General features: G+C 33.5%; 1 protein-coding gene across 1 annotated transcript; it reads right to left on the reverse strand.

Annotated features, from left to right (window-relative positions):
• Nucleotides 1-86: 86 nt before the first annotated feature.
• LOC114876113 (proteoglycan 4) lies at nucleotides 87-16,854 on the reverse strand. The gene is made up of 11 exons (XM_029187198.2): nucleotides 16,661-16,854; nucleotides 9,301-9,458; nucleotides 7,615-7,744; nucleotides 7,416-7,533; nucleotides 4,480-4,561; nucleotides 2,689-2,740; nucleotides 2,313-2,397; nucleotides 2,149-2,242; nucleotides 971-1,935; nucleotides 680-883; nucleotides 87-542 (listed from the first exon to the last, which is right to left on the reverse strand). Exons 2-11 carry the CDS (start codon nucleotides 9,422-9,424, stop codon nucleotides 408-410), a joined length of 1,989 nt encoding a protein of 662 aa, XP_029043031.1. The 5' UTR covers nucleotides 9,425-9,458; nucleotides 16,661-16,854; the 3' UTR covers nucleotides 87-407.
• Between the last annotated feature and the right edge of the window lie 1,384 nt (nucleotides 16,855-18,238).

An 18,238-nucleotide genomic window follows, 5' to 3' on the forward strand; every position in this document is an offset into this window, starting at 1 on the left:
AACGAAAATAGCAATAATTTAAAACAATATTGAAACATGTTATAAAATAAAATCTACAATATCAGTAATTGTATAATAATATTACATAAGTAAGAGAGCTTATTTATTAAGCTATTTTTGATTATCAAATTGTCAAATTATAATTTATATCAGATCTTAATTGCACGTTTATTCAATGTTATGTACACACAATATTTGACAAAGGACTGAAAATTCTTTGCTCCTGAACTAAAATCATTTACTGAGTCTTATGCCAAAGTTCTACCATTGACTTTTGTTTTACTATGTCTGTTCAGCATTATGGAAGATATACAATGAATTTAGATAGAGATTCATGTAGAGTATAACTAGTCTGTTAACTAGTCTGTTAACTAGTCGATTAACAAGTTAACATTGATTAAAATAAGTTACATAATTACACATGGCAAGGCACAACAAAGGGGTAGGCAAACGGGAACAACAGCGCCACCGCTGCTGGACTTTGATTTGCTTTTACTAGATGCTTCGTATTCATATTTTCCACTAGCCTTTTGCCATGCTCCCTATAAAAATCAAAAAGAAGAATTATTAATTGCATATAACGTTATTTGTCGACAGTTTCTTGTCCTGTAACGTTATTCGATTCAACGCTTGTCAGTTGCAAAGGATTTGAAGCATTAAAAGTTTATCATTTACTTACGCCTGATTGAGACATGGCTGCGCTCGCTTCTTCTTTCTTGGTGAATTCCGCCGATCCAGGTGGATAATAAACCGGAGGACCAGCGACATTTTTACTTTTTACCTTGGGTGGGGTGTGAGGTATAAAGTCGACTTCTTTTTTAACGGCTGGCGATTCCTTTCGTTGTCCTTTTTCCCTTTTCTCGATGTCCTCTAACACTTCGCGCTGAAGAAAGAAGCAATTTTTATAAAATAATTTTGAATTTATATTTTCATTTTGTAAATTTGAATAATTGTCAGGATAGGAATCTACCTCGGTATCAGAAAACGATGCCATAAGTTCTTCAAGCTTCTTAGGTGGATTTTGTTCCTTGCTGACAGGTTTCGGAGGACCCACCTGAACGCCACCGGTTGGGAACGGTTTCGGTAACAAAACTTCGTGGTCCTCGGCATTCTTGTTCGGCGGTATCGTCGTGGTCGTGTTCGAAAATTTATATACGGTGGTGGAGGATTGTGGCGGAGTGGTCTGTGGTGATGTAGTGTAATAATTAACCGGTGTTCCCGGTTTATCGGGTGTCGGGTATCGTCCACTGGACGGCGATCGACTGGGATAATGTTCCTCGATCCGATTTATACTGGTGTGAGTCTCGTTTATGATAGGTGGTTGATTCTGATAAATCACTGGACCGCTCGGATGATCCGGTCGATCACCAGGTGGATGTCCGTTGGGATAAGTGCCGTCTACTTGGTAGTATTTTTCGTTTCGTGTCACTCTTGTTTTAGTCTCCAGAGGTGGTGAAGTAGGACGATAACCAGTTGTTATTGGCTGGCCTGGTGGACTTCCGTGGTGTTCCTCGCGGAAGAATTTAGCTTCCTGGTGTATGGTGGTGGACTTTTTAGTAATGTCCGTTACTGGCGATGGACTGCTGTACCTAGTTGGTGTTCTAGGTGGTACATTTTCGGTAACGGTCTGATAGGAGACCATTTTATCGGAGGTGGAGGTCGAACCTTTCGGTATTGTGTACGTGATGGTCTGATCACCTGGCAGCACGACAGTTCCTGGCACATTGCTGCCTGGCAAATACGTCTCTGGCGCCCCTGGTAGCTCGTACGTGTAGGTTTTGATGGTGGTCGTTACCTTCGTGTTCGGACCAGGTGCCAAGTTGATCGGTATCGCTGGTGTTGGCGATGGAACTGGCACATACTCCACATTTCCGTATTCTTGAGCACTCGCGTGCACTGTGGTCAGTGTATTCTGTACTGGCTCTGTTTGGTAACCTATGGCATTTATAAAGCTCATATATTTCACTGTAAAAAATAAGTTTCATTAAAACAATTTGTCTTTATTAATCCCTCAGGTCCCATATTCATACACTCCATCCTTGTGTTTGTGTTACTGTGCTCCAAATGTGTATTACTTGGGCTTAATACTTGGATAAATAAATTTTCAGATTAATTCTATTATTTATGTTTTTTTTTTTTAACACTTACCCGAAGATTCGTGAATATACTTCACGTCTTTGTGTTGAGTACCTGGTAAGGGTGAAGTTTGTTTCGAGCGAGATGTAGAACCATCGCTATATATCTGAAGTATGAATATATTTATACATATAGTTTTCGGTTCTGATTTAGTTATTTGAAAACAATAAACATACCAATTCTCTATTGACTGTTCTCGTAACCGGCTCTAAACCACTGTGGAGTGTACTCTCTTCGTAGGTCCTTTCTCGAATATCATCGCTGTAAAAATTCATTCAACATTTTTTCCATGATGAATAAAATAATTAAAATATTAAGAATGTAAGCCTGATTTTAGGACACTGAAGTAAAAAAAAGAATAACTATTTTTAATGTTATTATGTAAGAAACATATTTATAACAGGTGCTTCCATTGTTTTCTTCAACCCCTGTACAACTGTTTGAGATTTACAACCCAACTTTCTATTTTGGTAGATGTATATAGATTTCTTGGCGATCATTCAAACGGTTATGATGCTAGACAGAAAGCATTTTGTTATGAATTATACTCACATCAATGCTGAACTAACATTGGTCAATGCATTGTCTGGGGTTGTCCAGGAATCTGTAATATAAAAGAATTATACCTTTTTAACGTTGTGTCAATAATTATAGAGATGTTTTTTAAAAATTTCATCAATGCACATTTTCTGTACAGTTCTTTGTACAATTTTGTGAAAATATTGTAAGTTTATATAAGTTTAAAAATTTCTATGATCAGGGAAGGTTCAAATTAAAGATTATAAGTTGTTTCATATTTTTTTAAAATTTAATCACTTCATTGGAACAACGACCATCACCCGTTGATCTAACGACAATCATCATCCTTGGCTCTCAATGTTGCTGATATTTTGTTTTCCTCTCCTTTCCATTTTTGGAGCCTTTATTTTTCTCTTTCTCAAGTGCAACCAGAGGGACAGAGAAATCGGGTCAACCTTCTGTTACACGCAGCCCTAATATGGATACGCTTGTGTATCGTGTGTTACCACAAAGAACACACACTCTGGTCGCTACGTCACTTCCATATAGAGAGACATCCAGCGCGGAAATCTTCTACGTGTAATGGCGTTGCCGCGTTACCTGCCTTCGTGGTTCAATAGAATCTCAGAGGATTTCAGAAATCGCCACGTTCACGGTTACAAAATTATACTAATTATATTGTTTTTCCGAAAAATTCATATACATATAACAGAAAATAGGAAACTGAATCTGTATATACTTTTGTAACTATTTTAGCTTAAGAGACAGTTGGATCCTCATCTGTTATAATAAGGAACCGTGTGACATTGACATAGTTTTGAGTCTATTAAATGAAAAATTTCAAAATCATTTTAATATATCTATTTAAGTTTCAGAAAACAGAAGAGATGAGATACATCAAAATTTAAATTTAGTGATGTTTATAAGTGGATTTCAATAAAAATGTCAGTTGGTTCCCTATTGCAGAACGAGGTCTAATTGATGTTATAATTTAGGTCCATTGATGAATTTATCAAAATCCTTTGTCTAGTGGCCTGTAGTTAAAAATATTAATAATACTTTTCTGTAAAAGTGAAAATTATTTCGTTCTGCTTGCGTTGATTTCGATCGATCGAACGTTCGAATCGAATTTCCCAAAGATCTCCCAACAGACAACGAACCTCCCTCGTTTTGTCGTTCTCATTGTTAATTAACCGTATACCTGCAAGGCCGTTCCGCGCCTTAAAAGGAGCGACACGAGTGACCAGCTCCCCTTCCTTCCACGATCGTTTAAAACGCGCCAGCGCTTGCGCGCGATTCCTCGCGAACACGCCTGAGGGTTTATAGCGGCGTATCGGATATGTACTTTTTACCAAAAACTGACTTCCCGTTGGAATTCATTCTCCTCCATCAAGTCCGTTCCGCCGTTCATCTCTTTTTAAATAGCAACACCTCCCTAACCGGAAGCTTATCAACGTCCACCGTGAACTTGAATTTAATCAATCAGCTTTTAATTGATAAGAAATTGTATGTAATTAATCCTGAAAAGATCAAGGAGGGAGAGCTTTTCCTGCAGTGAGAGACCAGTTAGGAAATATTAAAAATCTATTATTTTTCTTATTTAAAAAATTTCTAAACAATTATTTATTTTCTCTTATGTCTTCAAGATTACTGAAGGACTAATTTTGGTTCAGTAATGATAAGTATTATAAAAAAAAGGAGCATATATTTTTATAACTATTTTTATATAGTTAATTATCAGAACAATTATTATTGCAATTGTTTCTTTTTTTAACAGCGCAAACAAAATATAAATTTTCTCGTAGGAATGTTAAGAGCACTTACCAATTGGTTTCCCATCGAGATTCTTGTTGTATTGATACGACACTTGTTTATAAGCAATCGTTTTACTTTGACCAGGTTGCACCTGAAACAGAGAAATGTTTCATAAACACGACTGAACATCTATTTATAGAAATTCTTATTTATTACAAGCGCTTCCAAACAATTCGTCTGTATCATTCATAAATTCATCGTGCAAGATTATGTTGCAAGAACAAGATTATAAATAATCAATGAATCTTTTTTCATGAATGAACAACATCGAATGATTCATGAATTATGTTCAGTGAGACTTGTATGTGCATTGAATGCATAATGACGTTACCTATGAAATACACATGTGAATTATTTCTTTTATATTCAATAATAATGCTTTGGTCACATTTTCACAAAAATTACTTATTGTTCACGATAAATTATAAATTCCTTTGCAACCGGACCAAGCTATAGCTTTATAATGGTAAAAAATGTTTTTAAAATCTGTGAAATGCCTCCACTTTCATACCACGTCATGTAATATCACCTAATGAAATTTTTGTCTGTTTTCTATCGTTTTAAAGCTATAGTTTGACCTAGTTATAAAAAAAAACCCTGTAATACATAACGGAGCTAAATATTCCTCGAAGACTTAAATGATTCACATTCGTACTTACATACATAGGTTCGTGAAACGTATAATTACGATACGTTTAACGCAGAAGACGTGGGTCGTGGCCAGACGACTCTCCTTATAAGATCGTAATTATAACGAACGTGCTACGCAAGACGCGTTGGCGGATCGGTAACAGTGTTTGAATCACGTGGAATTTCAGTATACTCAGGGCCAATGAATATTTTATCGAGACGACGATATTACAGGCAATCGTGTGCCACCTTTCAAATCTTTGAAGCTTATTAGTACAACAATCGAATTTCAAAATATTTTGTCATTAGTCTTGTCATCTTAATTCGTCTAACTATTTGCGAGTCTTTCAATGATAATGACGTGAAACGGTAATTTTCTAGTCGTAATTCTTTGGTAAAACATATGTACCAATCAATCAAAATTATTTTTTATTAAATAAATATACGTTTCACATTGTCTCTATTTTGCCTTGATCTTACAATAGAATAAAACCGAGATGAGTATTCTATCGGTCGTTAAATTCTCATAAGTGAAAACGAGTTCCATAAATGACCGTCTGGAACTGTCAGACAATTATTCAGAATTGCATCTTAATTGCAGCATCATTAGGGCGAACACAAAACGTTGCTCGCGTAACAACACCCATGTACCGTGCAGACTTTTATAAAATACAATTCTATAGAATGTAAACGTTTATAAATTATCAATTTCAAAAAATAATCTATCATAATTGTTGAAAAGAAAAAACGATACACGAGTATAATACCAAAGTTAATTTTAGTCTTTCGTAACACAGCTTCTCGGACTGTTGGTGAAACCGGAATTCTAGGCGAATAACTTCTCATAGATTTTGCTTTTCATACTCGAAGCTGTTATTTCGTATGCAAATCAGAACGGACGGTGTCCTATCGTACCTGAAGGGCTGAAAGTTTATCTGGCTAACGCTAGACGCACACGGCAAATTGCGCGTGTAACCAATCTACATTTTCATTAAACGTTAGATTATAGTCTGCACGGCTGAAGAAATGCTGCAATTACGCGTAACAGCCATTCTGCGTCTTTGCATGATCTTCTAATGCCTGATATATATGCTACGATGTCAGATTTATGATAGTGTATTCCTGTTACTGGCCTGCTGTGAATGGAATTTCGATGCTCGCTTCGAGATTATAATTCTTGATGTTATCATTTTTGTTGTTTATAAATATGTGGAATATATTGCAGGTTTTTATTTTATGCAAATTACTTTGAACGATGTGATACAGGTTTAACCCTTGCACGGTGGGCCATTAAGATTTTATATTTTAAACTATTTCTTTAGACATTAATTTTCTAATATTTAAGAGTCTGTAAATTAGTATTTGATAGAATAGATTAATCATTTTCAAATTGTAATTAGACGAAGATTAATGGCGTAAGAAATTAAGTATCAAAATCACAAATACGTGACAGCAGACATTAATGTGTTAATAATCCAATCATTTCCTTTCTTAATTTGATTGCCCGATTTTCAGTTAGCTGCCACAGTAGAAATCGACGCTTATAATAAAGCAGATTAAAATACCAGTAATTACCAATGATTAATAGGAGCTCATATTTTCATAGCTCTCAATTAAAAGAATGATGTCATTGTTTGCTATGATCTTTTTAATGTACCAACAGCCCACAATAAGGACGTATGTAAATGTAGGTACACGCAGAAGATGTTGCTTTACCTCAAGGCAAATATCAAGCGATGTAATCTTCCTGATATACGTACACATAATTGGAAGTGTCATGTCTGAATAAAAGAAGACGAAAAAGGACGATCGGAAATTATAGTAGCTAGACGTTCTTTGATATAATTTGTCCATAATAAATAATACAAATAATTTAAATAACGCAAATTGCTGTATCTTAATTTATAAATAGATAATGGAGATAAAGGTTGATAATGATCCGATAATGATCGTCTTGAAGTTCTAATTATTAAAAATAAGAATAGCTAATTTTCAAATTTCGAATTCCAAGCTTTCTATTTGCTATTTTCCATTATTTGTACAATGACAATATTATTTACAATAATTTGCGGTACCAGTCACCGGTGACTCCCGTGGTATACAACGTGTTAAATATAAAATAGATAATCATATTTTTCGAAAAATAAATAATTAATTCCAAAGAAAGAATACATGCCTTAAAGACTGGAATTATTACTTATTTTAATTCAAATTAATATTCCATGCATACATTGTGTCAAGCTTAGGAGTGCTTTGTCTTCAAAGGGTTAAAAATTTATGCATGCAATTACTAAGATGAAAAGAGGAGAACTCACGTTTTGCAATTCTGAATCGATGAATTCCAAACCAGGTATACCACTCGATGCACCACTTGGTCCAGTGCTTACATATTTCTCTGTGGTGGTTGTCATCGTTCGATTTGGCGAGATCGGTCTAAAGTTATAATTTTATATTTTTACTATTTATCTGTTAAAATATTTGGGGCGGTCATCCGTGTTCGCAGAGTTTACCCACCTGCCTTCTGAAACCACCTTGGTAGGGTTCGCAGCCACGCGATATTCAACTTGGGGCGAAAGTGTTCTGACACCTCGACTCGGGGTGGTACTTCTTGAGACACTCGTTTGCAAGTCCTCGAGAAGAGCATCTGAAATCATTCAAAACGTATCCTTGGGTACCTGAAACCATTTTCAACCCTTTCGAGACCAAGAACTCTTGGTACGACTGGATTCTATTGATCGTGAGTAGATTAGGCATTACGATCAGACAGTCTAGTCTTTTCGCTTCAAGTGTAAGCTAGCAATTTTAATCTTAATGTAATAGAATCAATCAAGAACTATTTGCTGCTCTTCTCTTGCCTCAATCAATCACAATCAAACGGAATATATCCTCAGACAAATACATATGCATGAAAGTATATCGATAATGCAAAATAATATTGAATTTTCAAATGCGAATTTGTGAATGATACAGCTTGTCATCAATGGAAGATTGCCATATTAAGAACTGACAAATTATGTCATGATTATATTATGAATTGACAAATTGCTCCTGATAAATGGTGATCCAATATATTTTTGCATTCAAATATAAATTGGATAAAATGATGCAAGTAATGAGATAACATTTTGGAATTTTTGATAAAAAAGAAAAGAAGATATAATTATTTTTCTTTTTTAATTACTAATTTTAATAAGATTTATAAAAGAGAAAGAGTAAAATTCAAGCAATAATTAATATTATAAATTCTACAAAAATCTATTTAATAAAAAAATATTCTAAGAAATTGATTATAATACGACTGAAAAAATATAGCAGACAAGTCTAATATAGTTTAGAGGAAATTTCTATTTAGAGCATGGACTTATTTATCTGTCTCATTCAATTCTGTATAAACATTTAATTAGTGCCAATCGTTGTTTAGCATTTCATTTAGAGTGAACTTTGTAATATTTTTAATTATTTCTAAGAAAATATATGGTATATTTTTAAGAACTCTGACATCACTTGATAATTAATATCTTAATAAGTTGATAACTAATCTTCTTACTCTTACGAAAGGTCATAGTATAATAGGATTTTAATATAATACACAGAAATGATGTCATTTGTTGTCCTACATTAAATATAATTCATTCGTCATTCATATTGATGGGGATGCTTATGCAATGCTCTACCTCAATATCAGCTATTTAATGACTGCTAATCATATTTTTTTTACAGTAATTATAATGAATAAAACTTGAAACGGTGAACATATTATTTTACCATTTTACAATTTTACAATTTTGATTGCCATATCAAGAGTTAAATAATTTATATTGACAGCTGTTATTTTAGATATTTAAAATATTACAGAATGTTACTATGTATTTTCTTTTAATCATTTTGGAATATTCCAAGATATAGAACTCCAAACGATTAAGCAATCTTGGTCCATTTACGCGTTCGGTGTTTTATAATCTAATTTTACCAAAAGTATCATAAGAAGTAGCAAACTGGTACAATGTTCTCAACGATTCCATGAAGAAGTTTTGCACATCTTTATTATTTGCAACTTGGAAAGGAAGCGTTTATCGAATATGTACATTCTGAAATTTTGGCCACTTATTATTTTTGAAACACCTTGTACGTAGAAGATCTGTCGAGAAAGAATGATCCAAGGATAGGGTTACACTGCTGGTGGCACATTTAAAGGTTTACCTAAGTTGTTTTCGAGGCTGTTGGCCGTGGTCGCTGGCTGGGTCTGGCCAGATATAGGACCGCCATGACTCACGATCTTTCTGCTGGTGTGCGTCGTCGTTCTCTCCCTCACCGCAGCTGACATTGCGCTCTTTTTGAAGTTCCCTGCCTCACGAGACCTGATGGACAATTGAAAAGTGATTTAATTAAATTGTTTAACTCGATCTTCAGTAAATACTGTTGTGAAAACGGCTGTACAATAGCTAGAATTGTAACTGTTCAAATTAAGATAAGTTCATTCTGTAATTTAACCCTTTGAATCCTGAATTATGTTACCATTATTGTTTTCATTACATTTTTTATTTTAAATACTTGGAAATTATTAAAATAAAATATATTTACAATTTTTCGGACACAAATGCATATACAGAGTAGCAATAGTTTTAAAAAATATGAAAGTCAAATAATTCATTTGTTATCTATACTCTGGAATTTGATTTTTACAAAATTAGATTTCCTTTGCTTTAACATATTAATTGCAATAAAAATAATAAATAATGTTGCGAAATATTTAAAAGGACATACATCAGCAGGAGCTAAATTAATAACTGAGGGAATTCTCCGCAAAGGGTGATAATCAAATCAATGCTACATTTTGTGTTAATACTAAAAATATACTGTGAATGAATGCTAAATATTTACAGAAGTATCGTTACGAATGTACTATTTCTGAGTGCGATTACGCGAGAGTACGATCACTGGTAAGATTAGGATTTCCAAAGTAAAATCGTTGCGTCAATTAAATACTACGTGACGCGACACAAAAATAAGTACAGCCTCGATAAATCTTATTTAGGAACAAAGCCACTTCTTATGTAAGTTTTATCTGTCGCGTTAGTAATCAATTACTTAATCTCTGCAAATTGAACCATTTTTTTTTAAATCCTCAACTACCCTTTAAATTTTTCTTCATGGTAAACAATTGGATCATCTCTAAATGCTTGTGAATTTATAATACAAAATATAATAATTTGAATATTTTTTGCCAAAAATTTTTAATGGAATTATATTTCTACTATAACTACAAATACAGGATCATTTGGGGTCAAAGTAATTTTCAACCCTTCTATCGCGTTAATCACAAAGCATGCATCTTTTGAGGGTTGAATTATACCTCAATATATAATTTTTAATTTAGTTTACAGTTTTGTATCTTGGCAATTGAATTACAGTTAATAAATATGTTTGAAAAGGACTTAAATCAGGTCTGAAACGTTAACTATATATAATTGAAGCTAACGAGTGATACGCCTGTACCAACCCCGTTCCTTCTTTTGAATTTTATACTTTCCCGTTAACATTCATAAATTGTATACTAAGACGAATTCTGAATATTGAACATAATATAGTGTATTTCTATTTATAGAAGTGTAACGTTTATAAATATGACAGATTCGAAGAGATCGAGAACTGGATCTAAAGGTGTGGTGCAGAAACTTTCGCGGTGAACACCTGAAGCCGGTTTACAGGCGACACTGAAGCATAAGTTGTGGGCTAGAACGGTGGCATTTCGAACTAACTGGCTATATGTAACGTTTGACGTTAGAAACTTACAAACGAGGATTTATTTCTCCTTTAACCAGTCCAGGAACGAATTTATTAAGTCCAAGAAATAAAATTATGTATATTATGTTTCTTTATATTCAACCCCTCTGATCTGTCGCTTCTAACAATCAACAGAAATGTTGTTTATGGGAATAAAAGTCAATAGTTTGAATAATTCATAGAATAATCGTTTGCTTATTCGGCTGGATAAATCTGTGACGATGCGAAACTACTTTCTACTGAAATAAGATAATTTTATTGTTTGAACAACCGGCTTAATAACGCGCAAGGATATTTCGAGCGAGGTTAGAGAATCTGGAGAGCATTTCCTTGGTAAATGCCAAACGATCGGTTGTTTTATTCCGGCGGAGACATCAATGCGAATGGGGCAAAGGGGCCAAGGAGGCCTTCCGAGAATCGTTTGTGGAAGAGACACACATATGATCACCACTGAAACCTTGAAACGTATACCCGGATGGTTTCTAGAATTTGTATTCCCCTAACAAGTCTGTCACATAAAGATTTTCCTCTTTTTATTTAGTTCGTGACTGAGTTTTCAGATTTTTCAATTCTTCGGTTATTCGAGATTTTTGTTATTTTTCTTTAACGATTGATTAACGTTGAGTGATACGGGGGCCATTGGTGAACGGGACCATAAATTTGATACAAATAATTCAATAACTCGAAGAAATTAAAGGAAACAAAATTATAATTTTGTAAGGTAGTGAGTTGAATATTTAAATTAGAAAATAAAATTACCATTATTGCTTAGACGTGCAAATAATTTTGATTATTTTACTGAAAAGTTATATTTTCCCAATTTACATATTTTCAATTTACAAATACATATTTACAAATTATACATATATGTTTCAACGTTTAAATGGTTTAAGGCACTCGGGTATGCTAATATAAAACACATGCAATTATATGATGGAGGATGCGAATCGTTTTATACTCAAACGATTTCGTCAGCAGTGATTACTGTTCCTTTTAAGAAGCTTAAGTATGAATAACGATAAAATCAAATTTAAATAATATTAATGCAAATGTTGGTTTCTTATTAAGTATCAGTTTATTAAAATTTAATTATTTCATGAACATAACTCATATTATTGTATTTAGTCATTGTATGACACGAGTGTGATTCGGCATTATAAGGCATGTTAAAGCAATAGACCTTTCGTGTCAGATCGTTAATGAAGTGTCACAGTGGTAGTGACATTGTGCATCGTTGTTCAAGGCCTTTGTACCAATCAAAACGATGATGACTGCGGTTGGTTTGATTTTAAGATCAGCAATAACCGTCCAAGTGCGTAGTGTGCTCCATTGTTGGTGCCATTTTATTTTTATATTTGAATTTTGAATAAATGTTACTTTTTATGCTTTCTCTATTTTCACTTTTGACAGCTTAAGTTATTTTTGCAGAAAATTGCATTGTTGATATGCAACAAGGTAATGTAACATAAACAAATTAGTATTAATATGTTTTATACGAAGCAGAAAATTTCCAATGGTAATTGTTTTAACCTGCGAGAATCAGGATTCAAGGGAATCGGAAAGGAAACAGACCAACTGGTGTAAATTTAAAGCGACATTTGACATCGCGTGGGTGGCAATAGTCCCCAGCCAACTGGCGCCCACAGTTTCATTCCATTTTTCTCTTTTCTCTTTTCTCTCTGATCTACCGTTCTTTGTTTAACTCGTACAAATATAACCCAAATCAACTTTTACGAAAGCGATCCGTGAAAACGGTCGAACTGACAAATCACGTGAATCTTTTATGCGTTTGCTGCTAACAATAGAAAGTCATCTTTTTATACCAATTTCATTAAAAAAATTTATTTTATTTTATTATAGAAGGAATTACGAAATCAAAGCATTTGTTGTTTTGGTTTATGTTTTCACCGTTGCAACGGTAAGCTGTTTTGTAACGGAGATATTTTTTAATTGCAGTCATATCTTCGCTTGTATCGTTAACACATGAATATTGTATTGTATTTTCAATGCAACACGCGGGAATACAAATCGAGTCGAACCAAACCTTTCAACATACATCACCGTTCAAAAGTATAAGATTAAAATTGAATGTATATTTAAAGAATTTATTTCTTTCCCTTAATATTCCAAAGGGGCAATTTTCAATTTAACCCTTTCAGTCCTTAGATGAAAAATTCTTCTGGCACAAAATATTGTTTATAACTACCATAACAATTCCACTGCAAAATTTAAATGAATTTCTATTATAGATATAGAAACCAGACCGTCACGGCAATTGCCACAACCAGGACTATTACAGGTACATCAGATCTTTAAAGAAGATGGCAATTGTCACCAACAGGGCCTAAAGGATTAAGGTAATAGGCCTGAGAGAGACAGAGACTTATTTTTAAAAAATTGTACTTTCATTCTTACATCTACCATACACGATAAGTGTTCTTAACATTTTTAAATAAGAACCAAAATGCTAGCACAGTGAAATTTATAAATTTCATAAGAAACCATACATCTACAGAAAAAATAAATCGACGAAACAGTATTCATTTTCGAATCGCAGCCTGATAGTGGGAGGTTAAATAAACTATAGAGCGGTATGTTTTTGGCGTAACGCCTATTTTTGGGGCCTACTTTCGTTACTTGCCGTCCTCTTTTCCGCGATCACTAAAAGATTACGCATTATTTCTACACCATTCTTTGTATTTTACACTCAATGTATACATATAGTGACGTAATTCTTATATTGTCATTCATACTGAATAATATAAGCATCGACGATATATCGTGGCAATTTGTTCATTATAAACAGAAATTTTGCCGAAGGTTGTTTGGCAAAGAGAAAATTACTGCATTTTCAATGACAATGATCAACGAAGCATAAAGAACATCTGATGAAACGACAGGATTTTAGAATTACTCTTTTTCCTGGATATAAGAGTCACTGAAGCTATACAGCTTCATTCTGACAGTGAATGGTCTCTGGAACACACCTAACAAGGATGAAACATTCACGAAGACGTAAAGTGGGATTTGACCTTCCGCCCATCCACCTACCATCATCTGCTTACCGGATTACGCGTAGCGATCGGCATTCCATTTTCTTTCTTGTAACATTTCAAGTATTTTAATCACTTTAATAGCCATTCGAAATTAATAATTTTTTAAATTCTTTACAACATTGAGATATTTAGTTTGGTAACTCTAGGTGTTGAAAATTTTGAAATATAATTAACTCTTGCTGATTACAACATATAGTTAATGACCAATATAAAAATAGCAGTTATGGCACATTAATTTGAAGCTTAAAGTTTCTTGGAAATGATTGCACAAATATTTCATCAATATTCGTAATCTAATTTTTAATTATTTATATCCCAAGACAGAAATAAATTCTTCAATTTGTTATATTATGGAAAATCCATGGTTTCGAGTTATACAACTTGTTAAATTCGGAATACTCTTGATATACTGACAGGTCGGATGAAATGATATTGCTAAATAACTAGAATCATTAAATGATATGACTCTTAATACTTTTATCTGTAAACCTTGTTATTCAACCAACGACAAATATGATGAAAGTGCAAACACTCTTGAAATTTCGATTTTTGGCGTTATTATATCTAGTAAAAGTAATAGTACCAAATACTATATTACTACAATTATATCACTTTTTTAATATAATCACACAATGGTTTCTGGCTTCAACTGTTGCTGTCTCGGCGGTTTAAAACCGGAACAAAAAACCATCTGAAAGGTGGGATGCTTTCACGATGTGTTTTAAAGGTGGAAAAAGGAAAGATTCGAAAAACGACACGCAGGAGTACACAGTACCGAATGAAAACACGCAGCGTGAGTCACAGTTGCAAAATAAGCGCGACTCGTCTTTCACGGTGTTCAAAATCTGTCGCGTTCGCTTTTGTACCCTCAGCCATTTTTAAATAATGAATATTGAATTCTTGTTAATGTTTTTCTATAGCTCGACGTTTCCGTAAAGGTAATACGAAACGAACTATTAATCCGTGATGTTTCTCTGAAGTCAAACTAACCAATTTCACTTTCCATGTATTTTTCAATTTATATTATATAATAATAAAATAATTTATCTCCAAATTTTTTTAATTTCATTTTTTTAATTTGATACTCTTGCACTACTAGAACCGACACATGCATCAAGTGATGCTCCATTCAACACCATCTACTTTTGCCTAATGAAACTTTTTTTTATCTTCTATCATTTTAGGAATATAATATATGTTTCTAGCATTTATTACAAATATTATGAAAATTTATGACTCGCATATTTTTGTTAATTCTTTTTTTTATGTATGACTTACGGAGTAAGGATCGAAAGGGTTAAACTAAATTTCTAGAAACAATTTTGATGCATTTTGTTTTGTGGAGTTGATTGGTTTAGCTTCGGAGAGACTATATAACGAAGACCACTGTTCAAGCAACCTCTTAGACGCGACGAGAGTTTTTCAATGCAACAAGATTAATTGCAGCATGGTGCCGCTACAGCGTTTGTAGTAATTCTTCGAAAATGTGGACTTAACTAGCTGAAATCATACCGTACATCCGCTAAAGAAGATAATTTTAATTTATGAGAATGAAAAAGTTTAATAAGATTATTAATCAAGTAATCTTTCTTTCACTGTAATAATTTATTTGAGATGTACTGATGATCGATTCAATATTGCCTCACAAATAATACAATAGCACTTTAGACTACACATTTTTTTTATTTTAAATTAATGTAGGATGCATTTAATTATCTTACCAAGAGAAATTATACATTTAAGCAAATTAATGTAAAGGTTACTTTGCATTTAACACTAAATCTACAAATGTCCGATCAACACTTACTTTTAAATGAAAAATAGCTAGACTAAAGCAGATCTTTTTGACAAATTGTATTTATACAATGCTCCCTGTTTAATTCCTTCAGCTTTGTGTTATTTATACACATTTGTACATACAGCTTTTGTTTATGTTAAGAACATACGAAAATATTTATCGCATGCATGTACGAATGTAGGTTACTATAATGGTATTTTTTGAATGCTTACGAAACTGGAATGTGGAATTTATTACTTAATGCCGGGGTAGGACGTGGAAACGATGCTCTAGTACAACTTTTTAAAAGTTGTTTATCATCCCCCATAATTAAAATATAAATATAGTTCTAGCCAAGAAGTGCAAATCTAGAAGATGCAGTATGCAAAAAATACCTATATTTATAAAGAAAACATAGCGTTGTTTAGTTTCTTGAACTATTAGTGGAGCAAGTCATAAAATACCATTCACAATCCATTAGCAGTGGTTTATAATAGCCTGCTTGTTTTCTTCCAAGGATTTCAATTTATAGTCACGATTTATTACCTCTTAAAGAATTTTTTACGATATTAATTATGCGGCGTAACCTCGAGTTTTAATGGCAGTTGCTAGCGCCAGCGGCAAAGTATAAAATATTCTAGTGCAGAACGTGTTGAATGCACTTTTGATTGTATGCAAACGATTTGGCCATAAGACTATACTCATTTTGCACGTAACAAAAGTACAAATGTCTCCGTTTATCTTTAATTAATGCATATAGATACATACATCCCATTTGGAGATCAGTTTATATTTTGTATTAATTATACCCCTATATGCGATTGAACGGTCACTTTTAAAAATACGTAACCTTGAGTTATCGTATCAAATGAATTTTGACTTCATCTCAAACTGTATGTGTATTCTGATCTAATACTAAACACGAAATAGTTTCAAAACTTACCTCGCGAGAAAGGGTAATCCAATATTGGTGATGACGCACCGCTAGATCACCGTGTTTTTTCTTTTTTCGTTTTTCGTTTCGTCGACAATTTTTCGCGCGTCGAACGGATGAACCGTTGAACGAGCAAATCGAAAAGACGGCGCACACGATACCGCAGAGTGCCCGTCCAATACTGGCTCGATCCACTGAGCGTTTTGCTTGCGAGTGCGCATCATCACGCAGGACCAGTTAGAGCGCATGCGCAGGACTAGCGAGGACGCATGCGCAGGACTACCCCAAGCGCATTCTTGAAATCAGGTGCTTGATCCGTCGCTCATGTCAGTTCGACGCTACGTAACTGTCAAAAATTCATCTCCTTGGTCATTTTTATTGCATAAATAGAGAGTAAATTTTTGCAAAAAGTAATTGAAATGTTCTTTTTTAATCTCGGGATCTGTGAAATTGAGATTTTTAAACAAAACACGTTGATGTAATGGAAAAACTGATTATCTAATGAAATATTCTATTAACGTGACTGTTGGATTATCCAAAGTTTGCCAAATTTATATTTCCTTTCTCGTATTATTCTATAGATTTATTTACAAAAATGTTTAGATGGAATTAAGAACCACCCAGTATAAGAGTAACTCCATTTGAATATGATTCTGAAGTTCTTTATCGGATGTTTTTCATCCAGGAAATAGTCCGTAACATTTATTGGAAATGACGTGGAGTACATTAGAGGTGCCAGCATCCAGCAGGTTTGCGAGTGTACGTTTGAAGAACGAGCAAGAAAAGCGCGCGAGCGCAGTTTATCCGGTCAGTGCGTTCGCAGAAGTCGCTTTACTCCTACGTATATACAGGGACGGATAAATCCTAATGCTTCTGTGAAATATTTTCTGTACGTTGTTATTAAACAAAACAAATTTTATTGATTATAAATATAGGAGATCGGACAAGAATAAAATACATAGGTGTAAATATTTATGAATGTCTAAACTAGATTTGAGTTAGGTTTTAGCGCAACTTTTATTCATCACAACACGGAGATATTAATAAAATTATTTTTTATTATTTGAAAAGATTTTTATAACCCTTGCTCATCTTTTCTTAGTATAATGCCGTTCTGGACGGAGTATGTTCAGGTCTGTGCCATATTTCTTTTCTCTCGCCCACGTTACAGCAGTCCTACCTCTAGAATCGTTATTTATGGTAATAATGAAACAGGAATAATCGAATTCTCAGTGGGCAGTGTGATATAATGGATGAGATTTAATAAAATCTTCTACAAATTAAATTAAAACAGCGCTTTGCTGAAGAAATGTAGTAGCAAAAAATATTGAAACTTTTTAACATACTGTCAAATATATAAATAAAAGTGTTTTAATATCCTTTACAAGGTATTCGATTGAATATGAAAATAAAATTACATGCATGTAAGCATTCACTGATGAAACAGAACTAACCTGCCGATGATGTCATCCTTACAATTCTTGCGAACGTGTTAAAACAGAATCTGCATGATTCCTAATAAATACGTGATCATTCTTTAATGCATATATTAACATTTAGTCAATGCTATCGTTAATCGGAAATTTA

The sequence above is a fragment of the Osmia bicornis genome, chromosome 2 (genome assembly GCF_907164935.1).
Source record: "Osmia bicornis bicornis chromosome 2, iOsmBic2.1, whole genome shotgun sequence".
In the NCBI taxonomy this organism is placed as follows: domain Eukaryota; kingdom Metazoa; phylum Arthropoda; class Insecta; order Hymenoptera; family Megachilidae; genus Osmia; species Osmia bicornis.